Source organism: Aspergillus aculeatinus (assembly GCF_003184765.1).
Source record: "Aspergillus aculeatinus CBS 121060 unplaced genomic scaffold BO66scaffold_12, whole genome shotgun sequence".
NCBI classification, from domain to species: domain Eukaryota; kingdom Fungi; phylum Ascomycota; class Eurotiomycetes; order Eurotiales; family Aspergillaceae; genus Aspergillus; species Aspergillus aculeatinus.
In genome coordinates, this window is record NW_020291481.1 from 280753 (window position 1) to 296460 (window position 15708).

The following is a 15708-nucleotide window of genomic DNA, read 5'->3' on the forward strand; positions in this document are numbered from 1 at the left end:
ACTACAACTCGCCGGTATTTCCACATAGCGGTTTCAGGTCAGGACATGTTTAATCGCGAAGAGAATAATAAGATACTATAGAGAGGAATCTATAAGCAAAGCATGATATTATGTTGGTCATTGAGCATTCTGATTTCCACAAAACCTGACTAGTTGTAATCCAGAGGATGAATACCATTCAGGTAAAAGTCAAGTACTGTACCTTTCGAAAGCTACCTACCATATCATGCAACAAGCTCATAGATGGATTGGTTATTTCTCTAGCATGGTACAAACAACGAACACCGACATATAATAGCTGCACCAGGCTGGTGAGCAGATATGGAAACCCGAGTCAAACGGGAAGCCCCTACACCCCACGACCCGACACTCTGGTAAGCTACGTCCGTGTGTAGAGATGAGGGGGCAATGGAGATGCCCGGGGGTGGGAGGAAGGAAACAATAGTACCGTACAGATATTACTTTACTTCCCGTTTCTGCCCTTCTCTCCCGGAAAAGGTACTGTATGTACCTGTACCTGTACCATGTTTCAGACAATAACTGATTGTCTCCTGCATCTATGGTAATCTATTCCTGTGTACACAATCTTTGCTTTCCCCGGTCAAATGGCTCCGTTGAAAGATAAGCTGGACGGTGGTAGACACTGGGTGCGAAGCTGGACTGGTTGGACTACTATGTGACTGTCGATATGGAAGATGATAACCGATCTAGTTCATGAAGAAGATTCCATATCCATTCCACGCAAGGGACGTACAGTACAACAACCAAGAGAAACAAAAATACAACGGTCGTGGAAACCCACCACAAAACCATGAAACACACAGAGAGAGATAGGTAGTTACTGAGTGATACACAAGAGATTCGATTGCCTCGTAGTATTGAAAAAAAATGCCAAGCAGGAAAAGGAAAACCGAACAAGTCCCTCCCAGGGGTAAAGACACAACAACGCTAGTTCGGTTACTATCAGACGCCACAGTGGGAATTATTTTTGGTTTTTGTGCTCTTGTCTCTCGGGTGGGAAGTAAGATTATTCGAAATTTTTTTTTCCACTTCTTACATCAGTATTAATTTAGTTTGATCTGTGATCTGCAGAATGTGGGTTTCGTCTATGATATCATTGATGAGAGAAAAGTGTGTAACTACTATGAGTAGTTACTACGAGCATCAATGCACTGTACAACTATACTTAGTGGGATTGTTTAGCCTACAGCAGAAGGGCTGAGTCTCTTAGTAAGCAGCTGGGTGGTTAGTAAGCCGTTGTCTTGCCGATAGTTAACTAGTTAATCAAATGGCAAAAGGTTTTTTGGGGAAAAAAAAAGACTGTTGCCCCAAAGGGACAAGACAGGTAGCTTACTTAGACTTAAGTGCAAGTGGAGTTAATAAAAAGTCAAAGAGAGATGAACATGTGCTAAGTTAGTCAAAGTGTAAGTTTTTACATAGCACCGCTGCTGCTGCTGCTGCTGCTGCTGCTGCTGCTACTAACTTCTTACTCTCGACGGAAGTACTCTGCGTAATTGTTCAACCATGGTTTGATATACTCCGTCGAACATCGCCCCTCCCCCTTCTCCTCATCAATCTCGCATAGCATACCTCTTTCCAGAAGCAATGGCAACACAGACGAGCGGAAACCGCCCAACAACATACAACGCCGTATGTAGAACTTACCTATCTGTTGTCTTGGACCTTTTCTCCGCGGGAGGGTACGTACGTCGCCTTAGAAGAGAATTCAGAACATTGCCCCCCCTCATTCTTTCTACATAGGACAGGTGATTTCAACACCTTCATTCGAATGAGGCGAAGATAATCCCCCCCTCCCGTCCCAATCCCGACCACCACCATCACCACCACCACCACCACATCCATCCCTCGCCCCTCGGAACTATCCCCGTACGGATTATTGAGTTCATCTTGGTGATACTCAACGGTGTTTCGGGGACGGGGATGGTTAGATGCACCTGGCAAAGAATCCCATGCCAAGCTAGATAGCATTAGGCATCTCCGTTCTTTGACCTTAGGTACGAGTAACTCAGCCTGAGGAAGGAGGGGCGAGGAGGGAAGCAAAACGGCAAGCCACCGCAACCACACCACCACCACCAATCTGTAGATCCCGCGTATCAATCCATAACATCTCTTTTTCATCGTACCTGTCACCACGCACTGCACCTTAACTGACACAACACTCCGCAGTCCACAACCCCCCAGAACTCCCACGACTCATGATAAGACACACACATACATACACACGCCTACACGCGGCTGCGCGCGACCGGGATACCGGGAGAACCTATTTAGGCCAACCCAAACCAAACCAACCCAACCCAACCCAGCCGGCCCTTGACCCTTCTTTTCTGTCTTCTATCTCCTCTCCGGGGGGTAAGAGGATCGGGATAGATTAGATTTGACTTTCCTAACTCACTCCCCAGCTCAGCTCTTTCCTCGCCGTCTCTCATCATGTTTCTCTTCTTTGTTAGTACGCATAGTTAGTTAGTAACGGGAAGACTTGTGGTGGCAGCTGCTTCGTCTCGAAGCTGCTATCCCGGTAACTATCTTCCCCTCTTCCTCCCCTCCCGCTTTCTCAGAAGTTTTTTATTATGGTTTCGAAGGTGCCAGATGTCAAATGTTTCAAAATGTCAAAGAAGGCAGAAGGGAAAAAAAAAAGGCGCAACGCTTGATGTAACTGGAACACGAAGACGACCCCTCTTCGAATGCGCGCGCGAGGGGGCGATAATGGAAGAGGGCGCATGAGGTGGTTGTTTTGATTTTCCGGTTTTGGTAATCGTACATACTCTCAATCGTCAAGTGCAGGAGGCCGCTTCATCCTTTTCTGTTTCTCTGATTTTTGTTTCTTGGTGAGGAACAGGGCAAGGTAGTTAATATTCATTCCTTTGGGTTTCATAATCTTTGTTTTGAAGGTGAAGATTGCAGAGCACACGGCTTTGCGTGATGGGGTGGGGATGGCACATCCCATCTATGAAGCTTGTCATCCTTTCCCCGCCGCAATAATGACAAACGCGAATAAAAAGCCCTCGTCGAGTGTACTGTACTGTACATTTATCCCGCTGCCGTCCGACACGGCAGATGAGCGGGCAGTGCTTCTGTGATTTGTTATTCGATCGAGGACAACAGGTCAAAGCCTTACGCGGTAGAGATGCGGTTGCGCTAGGCGGGACGGGGAGATGGGATGGATGGATGGACCTTGGATGGGTAGATGTCGGATGGGATCGATGGAAGGGATGAACGCGGGCGCAGGGTTCAGGTCAGTAAGATGTGTGCTTCCGTCGGATGGTGTCGAGTCAGTGAGAGAGGGAAGAGCTTAACTAGCTCAGCTGAAAGTAAAACTCCTAAGCATCTGTATATCGTGTCCTAAATACGATCCTGTGTGCGTCTGGAGATCATTTTTGAGAAGCAGATGAGAAAAGCGACGGGATTGGCGGGTCGTGGAAGAAGATGGGTTTGGCATTATCATTGTGGATAGAGTGGATAGCACAAGACTCGATCCTTCTACCGGAACTGTTTTGGTTGATGGCTATTCGTGGATGTTGGAGGTAATCATATTGTTCTCTCAAGAGTTCAAATCTCGTGGCCGGAGATGGTCGGTGGTTAGTGGATGTGATGGTTGGCTAAACCTGACTAACTTAACTAACACCTGTTGGTTGCTTTAGCTAGTTAGTTCAGAGGTAGCAGCAAGCAGCAGCAGCGAATTATCTAATCTGAACGAATCATGGGAAGGAAATGCATCAAGGGGAGGAGGGATCATATTCATAATGGCATCAGATATAAGGGGAACAGGTGCGAAAGGATTGAATGTATCTCATGCGCAGCTGCACTCATTGCAACCGCGTCTCCCCCCTCCCCGGGGTTCGCTGCAGCGGGAGATGAACCGGTTGATTAACTACCGGCACTCTGTCAGTGGTAAGCTAGTCGGTTTACTTAATCTTTTTTTCAGTTCTAATTAGGATGCGCGACCGGGGGTGGCGAGGGTGCTTCCAGATTGAGTGGACACCTTGTCTATCTGGCCCAGGGCTCCAGCTCAGGCTGGCTTGCCTACCTGATCGAGAACGTATGATTATTAAGTTATCAATTGCTCGAGTCAGTTCAGTCAGCTTTCGAGAACGGAGGCAACAAAAAAATGGATTACCGTAAAAAGGTACCCTTTTTTTGCCTTCCAATCCCCCTAGCACTGTGCTAGCAGTTTTCTTTTCTTTTCATTTTCTCTTTTCTTTTTCGGTGCGGTCAGTAGAAAAAGCAATTCCCCCCGCCCTCCTCATAGGACACCACCTTTTTACCTATGATTGTGGATGGGTTGAACACACATTCTGTCTACGTTTACTGTACGGAAGTAGTAGTAGTTTCTCGGGCCACGGACGTACGTTATTTGGACCCGGATAATATATGCGGGTTGCAAAGCGATAACTCTTCGAAATGAGTTTGGCTAGCTATTTTGGGAGAAGTCCACCGGGTCGGGGATCTGGATCTGATCATTGTTCGACAGAGAAAAGTTATGATTCACTTGTCATACTCCATATCAAAAAAAAATTATTTCCTACGGAGAATGGAGTTCAATACGGCTCTTTGTTCAGCGAATGGGATGGACCCTTTGCGCGCAACTCGGTGCGCCGGGATCGTTGTTCGCCTTCCAGTACTCCGATATTAAGTAATGGCTAGCTTGGGCTGAAAGTGATGTCATCGAATACATGCTTAATATGAGTACGGAGTAGATGGTCCCCAGTCCAGTAGGTGTGTGTGTGTGGGTGGATATGGTAGTTACTCTCTGTCAGTGGCACGGCTGTGACTGCAGGCAATAACTAGCGGGTGGATGTGGATGTGGATGTGGATGTCGTGTAGTGGTGTGGGAGAACCGTTTATCTTCCATTCTCTGCTTGTCTTGAGATTTCCGTTCCTGTCTCACTTGAGATCTGTACCTTAGTTTTCCGTACATACTGTACATACATAGTACTAATGTAGTGGTTAAGGTACTCTGTGTACTCCGTACAAGTACTGTACCTACCACGATAAAGTGCGGCACACTGCACCTCCAGGTCAAAACTATGATCTCCTTCTTCCCATGGGACATCTATCATCAGACACACACATGCCGATTCCGGCCAAGCCTCCCCGAACTGCACCTCGACGGACGGAGTGTGAGTGTGAGAGAGATTTCCGGTAGGGCTAGCAGCCAGTAGCAACCAAACCTCTAACCTTGTGTGTATGGGTCAGACGTATACCTTACTGCTACCCCTGCTCCTTTTCCAAGGGATCGAACATGCCGTATACGTATACCTATCCCAGCGGTGCCTAGGGGGAACTGTCGAGAACATTTCCAATTGCCTTTCGCACTCGACGCAGTAGGTGAGGCTCTCTGCGCGCTCGCTTGCTTTGCTGATGCCGGTGTGTGTGGTATATATCTGTATGGTGTGCGGGTTTATCAAATCTGATTGTCGCTTCGCTTTGCCGGTCGGGGAAAACATATATATCAAAGCGGTCATTGGCTCTTCCAAGGAAGACTTGCATTCCCACCGCGAAGAGTTTCCGTGCAAAGGCGCATAATCCAATGAGTGGTCTAGATACATCGCTACAATAGCAAGAGTGTAGGTCCTAGCAGTCGATCATGGCTGTAATATGATGCGATCCCGTCTCACCCCTTCCCCACGTATTTGATCCGAGTGGTATGATAGGGGTGGGAAACTGAGCAGTTCGATCCGACGAACCTATTATGTAGTACCCCAGATTAAGACGAGCAGTCAGATCAGCACTGAAACAGTTACTTGACATTGACATTGACGAGCGGCTGCTGTGGAAGGATCGGGACCCTGGCTCAATTGCTGCTTGAGAGATGTTTGCCTATATGTATATTGTACTCTGTTTAGGCAAAGAGTCTGCGCATCAGCATGCATTTGGAGGAGTGGATGGATGAATGGCTTGCATTGCCGATTAGTTAGACCGAGGTTTTGTTGCGACCGAGCTCGATACCTACTGTACAGTAGGGCAGTTTGTTGGGGTCTAGCCCGTTAGGTAAAAAGACGACAATACTTGGGCTGAATGTCATGGTCCAGATAGTGGATCAGCCAATTTCATCCCTTTCATATGCCGTAGGCATTACAATTCCGAGGGGGCGATAGTCCGAGAGAGGCTAATTACATACAGATATGTAGGTGATACTCCACTCAGGGCTATGTACTCAGTAGAATGTATGAGTATGTACTACTTATGTAAGTATGTACTCGGCTACGGAGTATCAAGGAACTATTTGCCGTTCTACCAAGTAGCTACCTCAGTAGGCTAGTAGTACGTTGTTCACCTCATAAATATGAAGGCTACCTATGATGTAACTAATCCGGGGCTCTCCCGCCCTTAGCGGAGACCTGGCCTTGATAGGCCATCAATGGCCTGGCCGACCGGGTCAGTCAATCACTCCCCTTGAATCGGATCAAAAGTCCAACAAATTAGATCACTTGTTCAGTAGATTTGATCTCACTAAGCAATACACTTCATGGGTCCGTCCGAATATCATTTCCTCTTCCCATTCCCCTTAATCCTTCCGTCAAACTTGTCACCTGGGACGGCAACGAACCACTCTGATGCTTCGGCCTTAGTACCTAGATCTAGAGAGAGAGGGAGACGAAAGGGCGGGTGCGGCACGCAAGCACAGACAAATGACGTAATGCTGCCTGCTCCGCCTAGAGGAGGGACACAAGTTCAAAGTACCGTGGACTGTGGACTATCATCCATGGGTCCAATCCATCCACGGGCACCCGCCCGTCTAGGTACGGGTGCCGGACCTTTCGTACATGTTCTAAGTTCTAACCCATCGCACTCAAAGAGTACCACTGCGGGGACTAACCCAGCTCGGTCTGGTCTACTAACTGTCGAAGTACCGGCTAACGTTACCGTCCTAGTCAACTAGTGAGTACTAACCTACCTCACCAAATACCTCCCCGTACTGTCATCCTCAATACACCTTCACTATCACAATACACACTCTCTCATGTAATAAGCTTCTGGGGAGATCCGTCCGATGTGACCCGGAAGCGCTCTTTCTCAGGTTGCTGATTGGCGGGTACCGACTCCAAGCAATCTGGACCGTTAGAAAGCCTAAGCGCACTTACAATCCCCATACAATCCACCCTCAATGCCGTACACAGTTATGTTACAGTATCAGAAAATCGACCCCATGAGGGAGGAAAGGGTGGTGGGTTATCAATGTTTTGCATTCATGTAGAGTCAGGAGGGCATGCAGACCTAGAACTGAGTTGCAGCATGCTTTGAAAAGAAGGAAACAGTACCAACCAAAAAAAAAAGGTTAGCTGCAGAAAACACGCAACGTAGGGAAGTATAGTACCACCATATGTCTGTGCTTCTAGGGTCGAAGCATTGTGTCATAGCCATCATCTCCCCGTTGGATACGGTTTGGTTAGAATATGGTTCAATGTTTGACCCCGTGCACGACAGAATTAAGCTCCCGGTCCAGATCCGACTCCATCACTCTCCATCCTAGGCGAGGTCGGACGTTTCACTTGATCAGGACAAACATTACACTTGGAGTGCTTATCCACCCTGCCTTACCTACTACTACCTCTCTCTATACTCGGAACTCAGTTTCCTCCACTCGAGTCGTCTGCATTGCCAACCAATAACGCGATGCTGCTTCCCTCTCTGTCTTACTACGGCTCTTTTGGGCAAATCTGCTCATCCCTCGCAGCATCGGGACTCTCGCCACGAGTCATTCGGCTGATAGTGGATGCAGATTGTGAGACCGATCATAGCTTAGGTGTCTCCGATTTGATATTCTATCATCGACTGATCCGAAACCGATGTGCAGTGGAACGCTTCGAACTTTTCCCCCCCCCTCTTCTATTTTGGCCTTATAGTCGCGCGCTCGTGCCATCTAGCCCACGGCCGTTTTTCAAATTATGATTGAAAATCCATGCTCAGCTTTTCAAGAGGTCAGTCATTCTTCAGGCTGGACTGTATACCTGCCTACTTAGGCAGTAGCTCGGCTTTTCGCTCTCTTTTCGACTCTCAATTGAGTTGTCGGCTCCGTCCCCACTGCAACGGGCAAGAACGGAGGCTGGAAATGGGGTCCATCGCGGATGGAGGAGGAGGGGCATTGGGAGCAAGCAGTAGGAGAATGAAGATGTTTCTAGATATCTGTTTCTCTCAAGTCTCGGGACAGTCTTGAGGTTGCTTAGACGGAGGGTGTCCACTGACTGGGGGTTTCCTGGCCCTGATCCCGACCTGGGATAGAATTGGAACGGGCATGCTGCACCGAACGCGATCCCCGAAATCTCTTTGGTATTCTATCGCTTCCCGGCCACATTGAAAGCGCTTCGGGTCAACGTGATCCTACCGGTAATTTCCATGGCTTTGGGACTCCATACAAGCTCCATTGCCTTGTGAGTAAGTAGTCTGCATGCAAGTCCACCGGAAGAGACTTTAAATTTATGGCTGTTGGAGTAGGTTTGGTATCGCCAATAACCTTGAATGTGTACTACCAAGAGACTCGAATATCCACGACTGCTACCACTAACGGCAGTTACTTACTTTGTACCATGCGCTGCGGCATGTGGCAGGTAGCTACTCTAGATCCCGAGGTCGTCGTTAGTGGTCGTAGACCTTTATTTTATTATAATTTCTTTTTCCATTATTTTGTTCTTTTTGTTTTCTTTGATTTCAAAGTTAGATTGTGCGCAGCAACCTGCTCACACCGAATAAGTATGCCCTCAATGTGTACATCACTTTCCGCCTGTACAGATGCCTGGCTCACCGCGCGCCTTTGGAAGATAAAGCTAGAGATCGTGGCTGAACCGGACTGCGCAGATAGGGTCTCAGGGAAGAGCAAATCTCGGTGCAACTTAGGGTATACAGGAAGTCAGTTAACGCCGACTTTCGACCGCCCGCAGTATCACGAATCGCAATGGCTCCAGCCCCTGGGGCTTTCGGGAATGACGTAGATCACCTATCATCCAGTGCTCGAAGAAATCGGGAGATTGGAAGGGGAATGGGCCGAATGGCACTCCACAAATCTGGTATAGTTCTGCCGTATAGTTAGACTAAACACGGTATTGAAGCGATAGGCGCAGAGACAAAGGGCGGGCACCAACCTGAACAGTGGACAGTGGACAGTGGGACACACTGCTATGCACGCCAGAGACAAGCCCGACAAGTGCTCGTCATGGAAGGATCTGACTATAGTAGTTTATGCTTGATTTGGCAGTTGTCAGTGCCTTTGCACTAAGTAAACAACTAATGGATATACGGATGTTCGGAACTCTCTTCTCATCGGGGTAGTAGAAAACTGCCTCGCAGCTGGAATCTGCTTGTCTTCTTGTTGCGGGTACTATTACTGCTGCTATCCCACTTCCTGTTTCCCTTTTGAGATATAGATGTCGAGACCCGAGGGAGAGGTACAAGATCTGAATGAACTTTCTAATCTACTACCTACCTACTTCTCAAGTCAGGGTACGTAGTACTAACCATGGACATATACTTATACCTCTCCCATCTATCTGGCTGACAGCGAGTGCATCCGGTATGACACAGTACCGGTAAAATAACAGGGGCTTCGGGCGTTACCCAGCTCAGGTACTGTACCTTGGTAATACCACCGGAAATTACCCAATTACCAGACCGGGTCCACTCCCACCCCTCACAACATCCCCACTGATTCCTGGGTCTTCCTCTGTTTGAAAACCAATCCTAGAAAACCCATTTATCCAAAAAAAAAATTGTATGGAACGGCAGCAGTAGAGAGTAAGAGAGAGAGAAAAAGAACACCGCAGAGGACGCGCACATCAGCGAGGAAAAGAACTCCAGACGAGATCTGTAGTGAAAGGGACGAGTGGGCAAAATAAGTTTCTGGAAGGTTTTGTCTCCATACCTTTTCACCTTTATGGATTTTTATTCAGGAAATGTATTATTTTTATTATTATTATTATTATTCTACTTCTAATTTTCTCAAACTGCATTTTAGAATAAATATTCTTTTTTATCACTCAACCAACCGTTATTATTGCACGTCACCACGTCTTTTTTCCCATGTGGCCCCTTTCTCTTCTTTTATTAATAACTATCACATTCTTTCCACAAATCCTCCGAGTTCAAAAAGTCTTCTTGATCTCTTTGGACGGTTGTTGGACTTAGTGTCAAAGTCCTTCAGATCCTTACCCTCGCACCATCCATATCCACCCTACCCTACTATATCAATTCTTACTGGGGGAGCTTCGTGTTACCGTTTGGTCCCAAGCGCTCTACCCTCTTCAATCCTCCTCTCTCTCTCTTCCTCTTTTCATCTCAGTCCTCCTACTCCATACTTAGTAGTACTTATTTACTACAGAGTACATTACCTCCTCCTACTTACACTCACTACTATTGTCTTTTCCTGTCTCCCCCTCCCCTCCTTTGGGTCTTCTCTCTTTCTCTTTCTTTCTCACACACACTTTCTCCCTCTCTCCCTCCTACTCCCACCCACACCCACACTCCAACTATTTCCACCACCATTTGTACAGTTGCTTCCAGCATACCTATCCTTCGCCTGCTCTTCTCGAAAAACCTTCCCTCTGACAACATTTGGTGCCTGTTCTCATATGACCTGACTTATCTGAGTAAGGAGTCTGTTCAGCTATAAATCCGATACCTTCCGGGTTCCGCTTCTCTTCAGCAACACTCGGACTTTCCCCCTCAGAACTGTTCTCCGCTCTTCGCGACCCAAACCAAACCAAATCAAACCAAATCAGACGAAATCAAATCAAACCACCCCCCCCTCCTCCTCCCCTCCCCATTCTTGCCCGTCCATCCGATTTCAAAACAATTATCTCTTTTCCCCTCTTGTCCGTGGTAGTCTTTGGGATTGCAGTCAATCATTCTACACCTTGCGATTTGTGAATTGTGATGTGATACCTTAGAAGTCGGACTTTCGCCAACCACAAATCCACCCAAACGCTTCTTCTAGCCACTATTCTGGCTTAAGTTTATCGGGACAAACTTACCATTGTCTCCCGATAATACCACCCACGGCGCCGGACTGATAGTCGCTTCTTGATCCGAATGCCACCTCAATCTACGATCGCCTCGATTTTTCCCCTTGAATTCCATATTCTCGATTAATTTACCGGGCAACATACAAACAGAGACACGAGGACGAAGATTCAAACACCCCAGAAAGCAACTTGACAAGCCAAAAACCCAGGCCACAATCGAAAGGCCTTAATTGCGCCGAACCGCTTGATGATGTTTCGCAACAGGTATGTCGGCGCGGATTATTGAACGTGGATGATGCGTCCTTTTGGGCTGCGAGTTGTGCTCATGCTTATCAATTAATTCAACCAAACAGAAAGAACTCCCAGAAGCCCGATGACGAACTCATCACGAGATTCCAGAAGACCTTCCAGGATGTCGTCCCTCCAGTCACCAGCCGCAATGCCGCGCGTTTTGGTCAGGTCCCCGTTGGACCGATTACTCCCGCTAGGTGAATACACTGTCCCTCGCCCACGGAGATTCAGCATCTCCCGCTGGAATTCCATTGCCCATCGGTTCATGAGAACTCGCACCAGAAAACACAAGCTGACCCAACAAATTAATCACAGATTGAGTATGGACGGTGATCTGAAGCCCAACGATATCACACCGCGAGCTACACACGACATGCGCTTCGCACAATCATATGTCGACCCTAATGCAGTATCATATATCAACCCGATGAACCCCCATGGGTACTATACGCCGAACTCTGGGGGGTTGGGAGCTGTGTATCACAGCCAGGCGGGGGACTTGCATACCCCTGGCATGGGTTTAAGCATGATTACCCCCCTGTCACTTCCCCAGCAGCTGTCTGCAACCACCATCAACGCCGATCCTGCGACCATGGGTCTCGAACACTTCAACCCGCATTTTCTTCCACCCCACTTTCATACTCCACAACCATTTGCTCAACCGGCGACCTTTGCACCTGGTGCATTTGTTCCAACCGATACAGGTTATGATGCCATGGACGAATCTGTTGACGGAATGTCTCTAAATGATGTGGATATGCAGTGTAATGCTACCACCCAATTCGTCCCGTCGGTGATCCAAGACGACCAGCTCAGCATCCACAACTCCGGCGAGAGGTAAGCTAGAACCCTTCCATTGGGCGAGACGTTAGATCTAATTGGCGCAGTTTCCGCTATCATGTCACTTTGCGTGCACCAACGGCTATGATCAACCACCAAGCCGAGATACCCGTCACATATCTTAACAAGGGCCAAGCATACTCAATATCTGTTGTCGATTCGACGCCGCCACCGATGACCGGGCAACCGTTGAAATACCGGACCTTCATCCGTGTGTCGTTCCAAGAAGAAGAGCAACGAGCTAAGCCAGGAGCTTGCTGGCAACTGTGGAAGGAAGGACGAGGCTCCAATGAGGCGCATCAACGCGGTGGCAAGCTGCAGGCGGTTGAGTACGTTGATCCGACCCAAGGAGGCGTGGAAGACCCGAAGAACCGCCAGATCCAGCTCGAAAGTGCATCGTTCGATGGGTTCTGCGTGACTTGGACTGCGAATCCGACGACCGGAATCTCGGACTGCGCCATTTCCGTCCGCTTCAACTTCCTGTCGACAGATTTCAGTCATTCCAAAGGCGTGAAGGGTATTCCGGTCAGATTGTGCGCGAAAACCGAGATGCTTTCGCCGGATGAAGTAGCGGCCGGCTCAGCCAAGGAGCCAGAAGTATGCTATTGCAAAGTGAAGCTCTTCCGCGACCATGGAGCCGAGCGAAAGTTATCCAACGACGTCGCCCATGTCAAGAAAACGATCGACAAGCTTCGACAGCAGATTACCCAGGCCGAGTTAGGAGCTGGAAACTATGGCAAGCGGAAGCGTAGCAGCGGCTCAGTCGCGCTCAAGGGCGGCGACCCTCGTCCTGCCAAGATCACAAAACACAAACGGACATGGTCCATGAGCTCACAGGATGGACCCGGCAAGATGTCACTGGAAGATGATTTGCATGCGAAACTCGCGCTTATGCAGGACATGTTCACTTCGACCCGGCCGGTGAGCATTTTAGGACTGCGGGGAGAGGAAGAGGATGATCCGGATCTATTCCCGGTTGCTTTGCCGGAGTCGCGCGAATTCATCAAGAGAGAGAACAGCCGCAGCTCTCGGTTCAGTGTCGATGGAGCGTCGTTGCATGCCGTCTCGCCCACCAGCAGCAGCGTCTCACTAAACTCACCCTGCCACCCGCCGAACTCGCAGTCCAACCTCTATTACGACTCGGGATATCATGGCTCCATGAACAACTCCCGCGAAAATTCGCGCCCTTGCTCAGAAGCCATGGGTGACAAGGTCCTGTTGAAGCATCCGATTAAAGTTCAGAAGGTCGCGGGTAACGATAACCACGTCCCTGTGGGGTATATTGAAGCAGTCGACATCGATCCAACCTACAGGCCCCCAACCGAGCGGCCCGTGAAACCAAGTAAGTTCCGCAAAATATGTTCCGTGCTGGGCCACTTCGCTAACTTGGAAACCAGTCGCATGCTTTTACGTCCGATTCCCGCGGAATGATCAGCCTCAGGATGATTATTACCGGGCCGTCTACCTGACGGAACGCACTGTGCGAGATCTCATGGAGAAGATCTCGATGAAACAGCGGATCGATCCACGACGGATCGTGCGGGTGCTCCATGTCAAGCAGAATGGTCTTAAGATCATGGTCGACGATGATGTCGTCCGTGAATTGCCCGATGGGCAGGACATGGTGGTCGAGATCTCCGAGACGTCCACCTTCGAGAGTGCGGCCGCAGCAGGCGCCGAAAGCGCCAAGAGCGTTGAAATCAAGTTGAGCTATTAATATGTCTTAAGTTGACGGAGACATTCAAGAGCCTCTCAAAATCTTCCGCTACGTAAAACCTCGTCTTTCATCTTCAATTTTCTTTTTTCCACCTCTGAATTGCATCAATGCCTTCTTGGGGTGGTCTTTTGACTTCATTTCCTTTTTCTCCCTTTTAAGGGCGCCTGGTGCGTGGTGAAAAGGTACATTGCATTCATCGTTGAGTGATATACTTTTGCCATTTTCTTTGGCTTCATCGGAGTTTGGGGGCTATCTTTTAACTCACTCGTCATTCATACTACCCTCCATGGTGGAGGGCGGGGGGGCGTTGTATCAGGGAATAATACACGAGTTCCCTAGCAATGATACCCAGGCATTTCCTGCATTTTGAATTGTTTTGTCGCGACTCTGTGCTATATGGTTTTCATGATATCCTAAGCATGTCATTTCTCCGTCAACGTCTTCTGGGTTTGTTTTTCATTTTGGGAATACACGACCTCGCATTTCATCTGGTTGAGATTGGTTGGCTTGCCATGTTTCGAAGATGTGGTTGAGGTATGAGGAACACGAATAGATACCCTGTCCATTTTTGTCGGAAGTATTTTATCTGTTTTAATCGTTGAACAATTCCTCTGTGTGCGATCTCCACTCTTGCTGTTTTCTGGAAGATGAAAACAGCTGTCTGATTGATTTTGACTTTGACGCCTTGACTTCGAGGGGTGTTCTACTCCTGGAATGATGGTTCTCTTATTATCATTATTATCATCTACCTGACTGTCCTTCCCTGTGTTTTCTTGACTTGCGTTCTCCTGTTTGCTAGACAGGGTATCATCATATATGCCAGAGAAAGAAAATAACGAAAATACTATACATGGGACCGAATGCTCGGAACGGACGGATGTCCACCGTCTTCTTTTCTGGGTGATTGCAGTTTGCAAACACCAAACAATTTAGGGCCATCGGGATCGAAGGCCCAAGAGGCCGATGGGAGGAATACCGGGCGTCCAGGCCAACGAACAGTCGGGAGATCAGAGGGGAATGGAGCGTCGGTTTAGATATTTTCTAATTTGGGTATAGATTGAATTACCGGAGGGGCCAGTCTACTGACATGGCGGGCGCCTCCTTTATCTTAGGGTAATATTACCGTGCATAGTGTAGTGTAGTGTAGTTGTAGTGTCCAGATTCTAGACTCCAGCAGTTCAGCGGTCTCCATCGGTAAAACCCTCCGTGATTACTTCTTAGTTTTTCGGCAACCTGCGACAGCGACAGCCCGATGACATCATAGCCCCATCCCCATTCCCCCTTCTCCCCCCCCGTGTGATGTGGGGCTCTTTTACCCTCTCCATCGGACCATCACCCGGTCGGTTCTGATAGCGTGTGAAACTGGGGACGTTTAACCTAAATCGTGAACCTCACGACAAAACCCCGATCAACCTTTCAAGTTTCAACTGTCTGCTATTCCGCAACGAGAGGCTGGGGATTTTGCCGGACGGCCACGCCGGGCAACTTTTTTGCTTTGTTTTTGTGTGTTGATCGGAATGTTCGGCCCCGGATGCCTACCAACGAGGAGTTGAGATCGAGAAATTTGTGGTTATATTCCATACTCCATACAAACCCGGCAAAGTCTTTTCTTTAAGAAAACTTGGAAACTGGCTGCAACCTTCTATTCTTTTATTTCTCGGAAGAGGGAATGTGGACCTGCACTTCTTTCCTCGCCCTTCCCCGCCGCCCACTATCGCTGTGCTCTTGATTCCGTTGTGCTGTTGTTGTTGTTGTTGTTGTGTCCGAATGGTTCGATGCGTTTCTTTCTGCCCTGGTTGGGGTCGTATACTTCGGGATCCGGGGGGTTCTCTCGGCTATTTACCGACGGTTGAGTTATAGACTCTCCTCACCCCTACTGTAAGT

The 15708-nt window shown here is 48.5% G+C and overlaps 1 protein-coding gene across 1 annotated transcript; it reads left to right on the forward strand.

Moving 5' to 3' along the window:
* The first annotated feature begins 10908 nt into the window (after nt 1-10908).
* Nucleotides 10909-13995, forward strand: BO66DRAFT_33375 (grainyhead-like protein). Its single transcript, XM_025644180.1, has 5 exons — nt 10909-11240; nt 11330-11464; nt 11583-12104; nt 12155-13449; nt 13505-13995. The coding sequence occupies exons 1-5, from the start codon at nt 11224-11226 to the stop codon at nt 13822-13824; spliced, it is 2289 nt and encodes a 762-aa protein (XP_025506166.1). The 5' UTR covers nt 10909-11223; the 3' UTR covers nt 13825-13995.
* Nucleotides 13996-15708: the final 1713 nt, after the last annotated feature.

Excerpts from the sequence above, each read along its gene's own strand:
- BO66DRAFT_33375 (XM_025644180.1), top strand. Across the intron at positions 11,465-11,582 it reads GGACCGATTACTCCCGCTAG|ATTGAGTATGGACGGTGATC; the intron begins GTGAATACACTG and ends AATTAATCACAG. Across the intron at positions 12,105-12,154 it reads ATCCACAACTCCGGCGAGAG|TTTCCGCTATCATGTCACTT; the intron begins GTAAGCTAGAAC and ends TAATTGGCGCAG.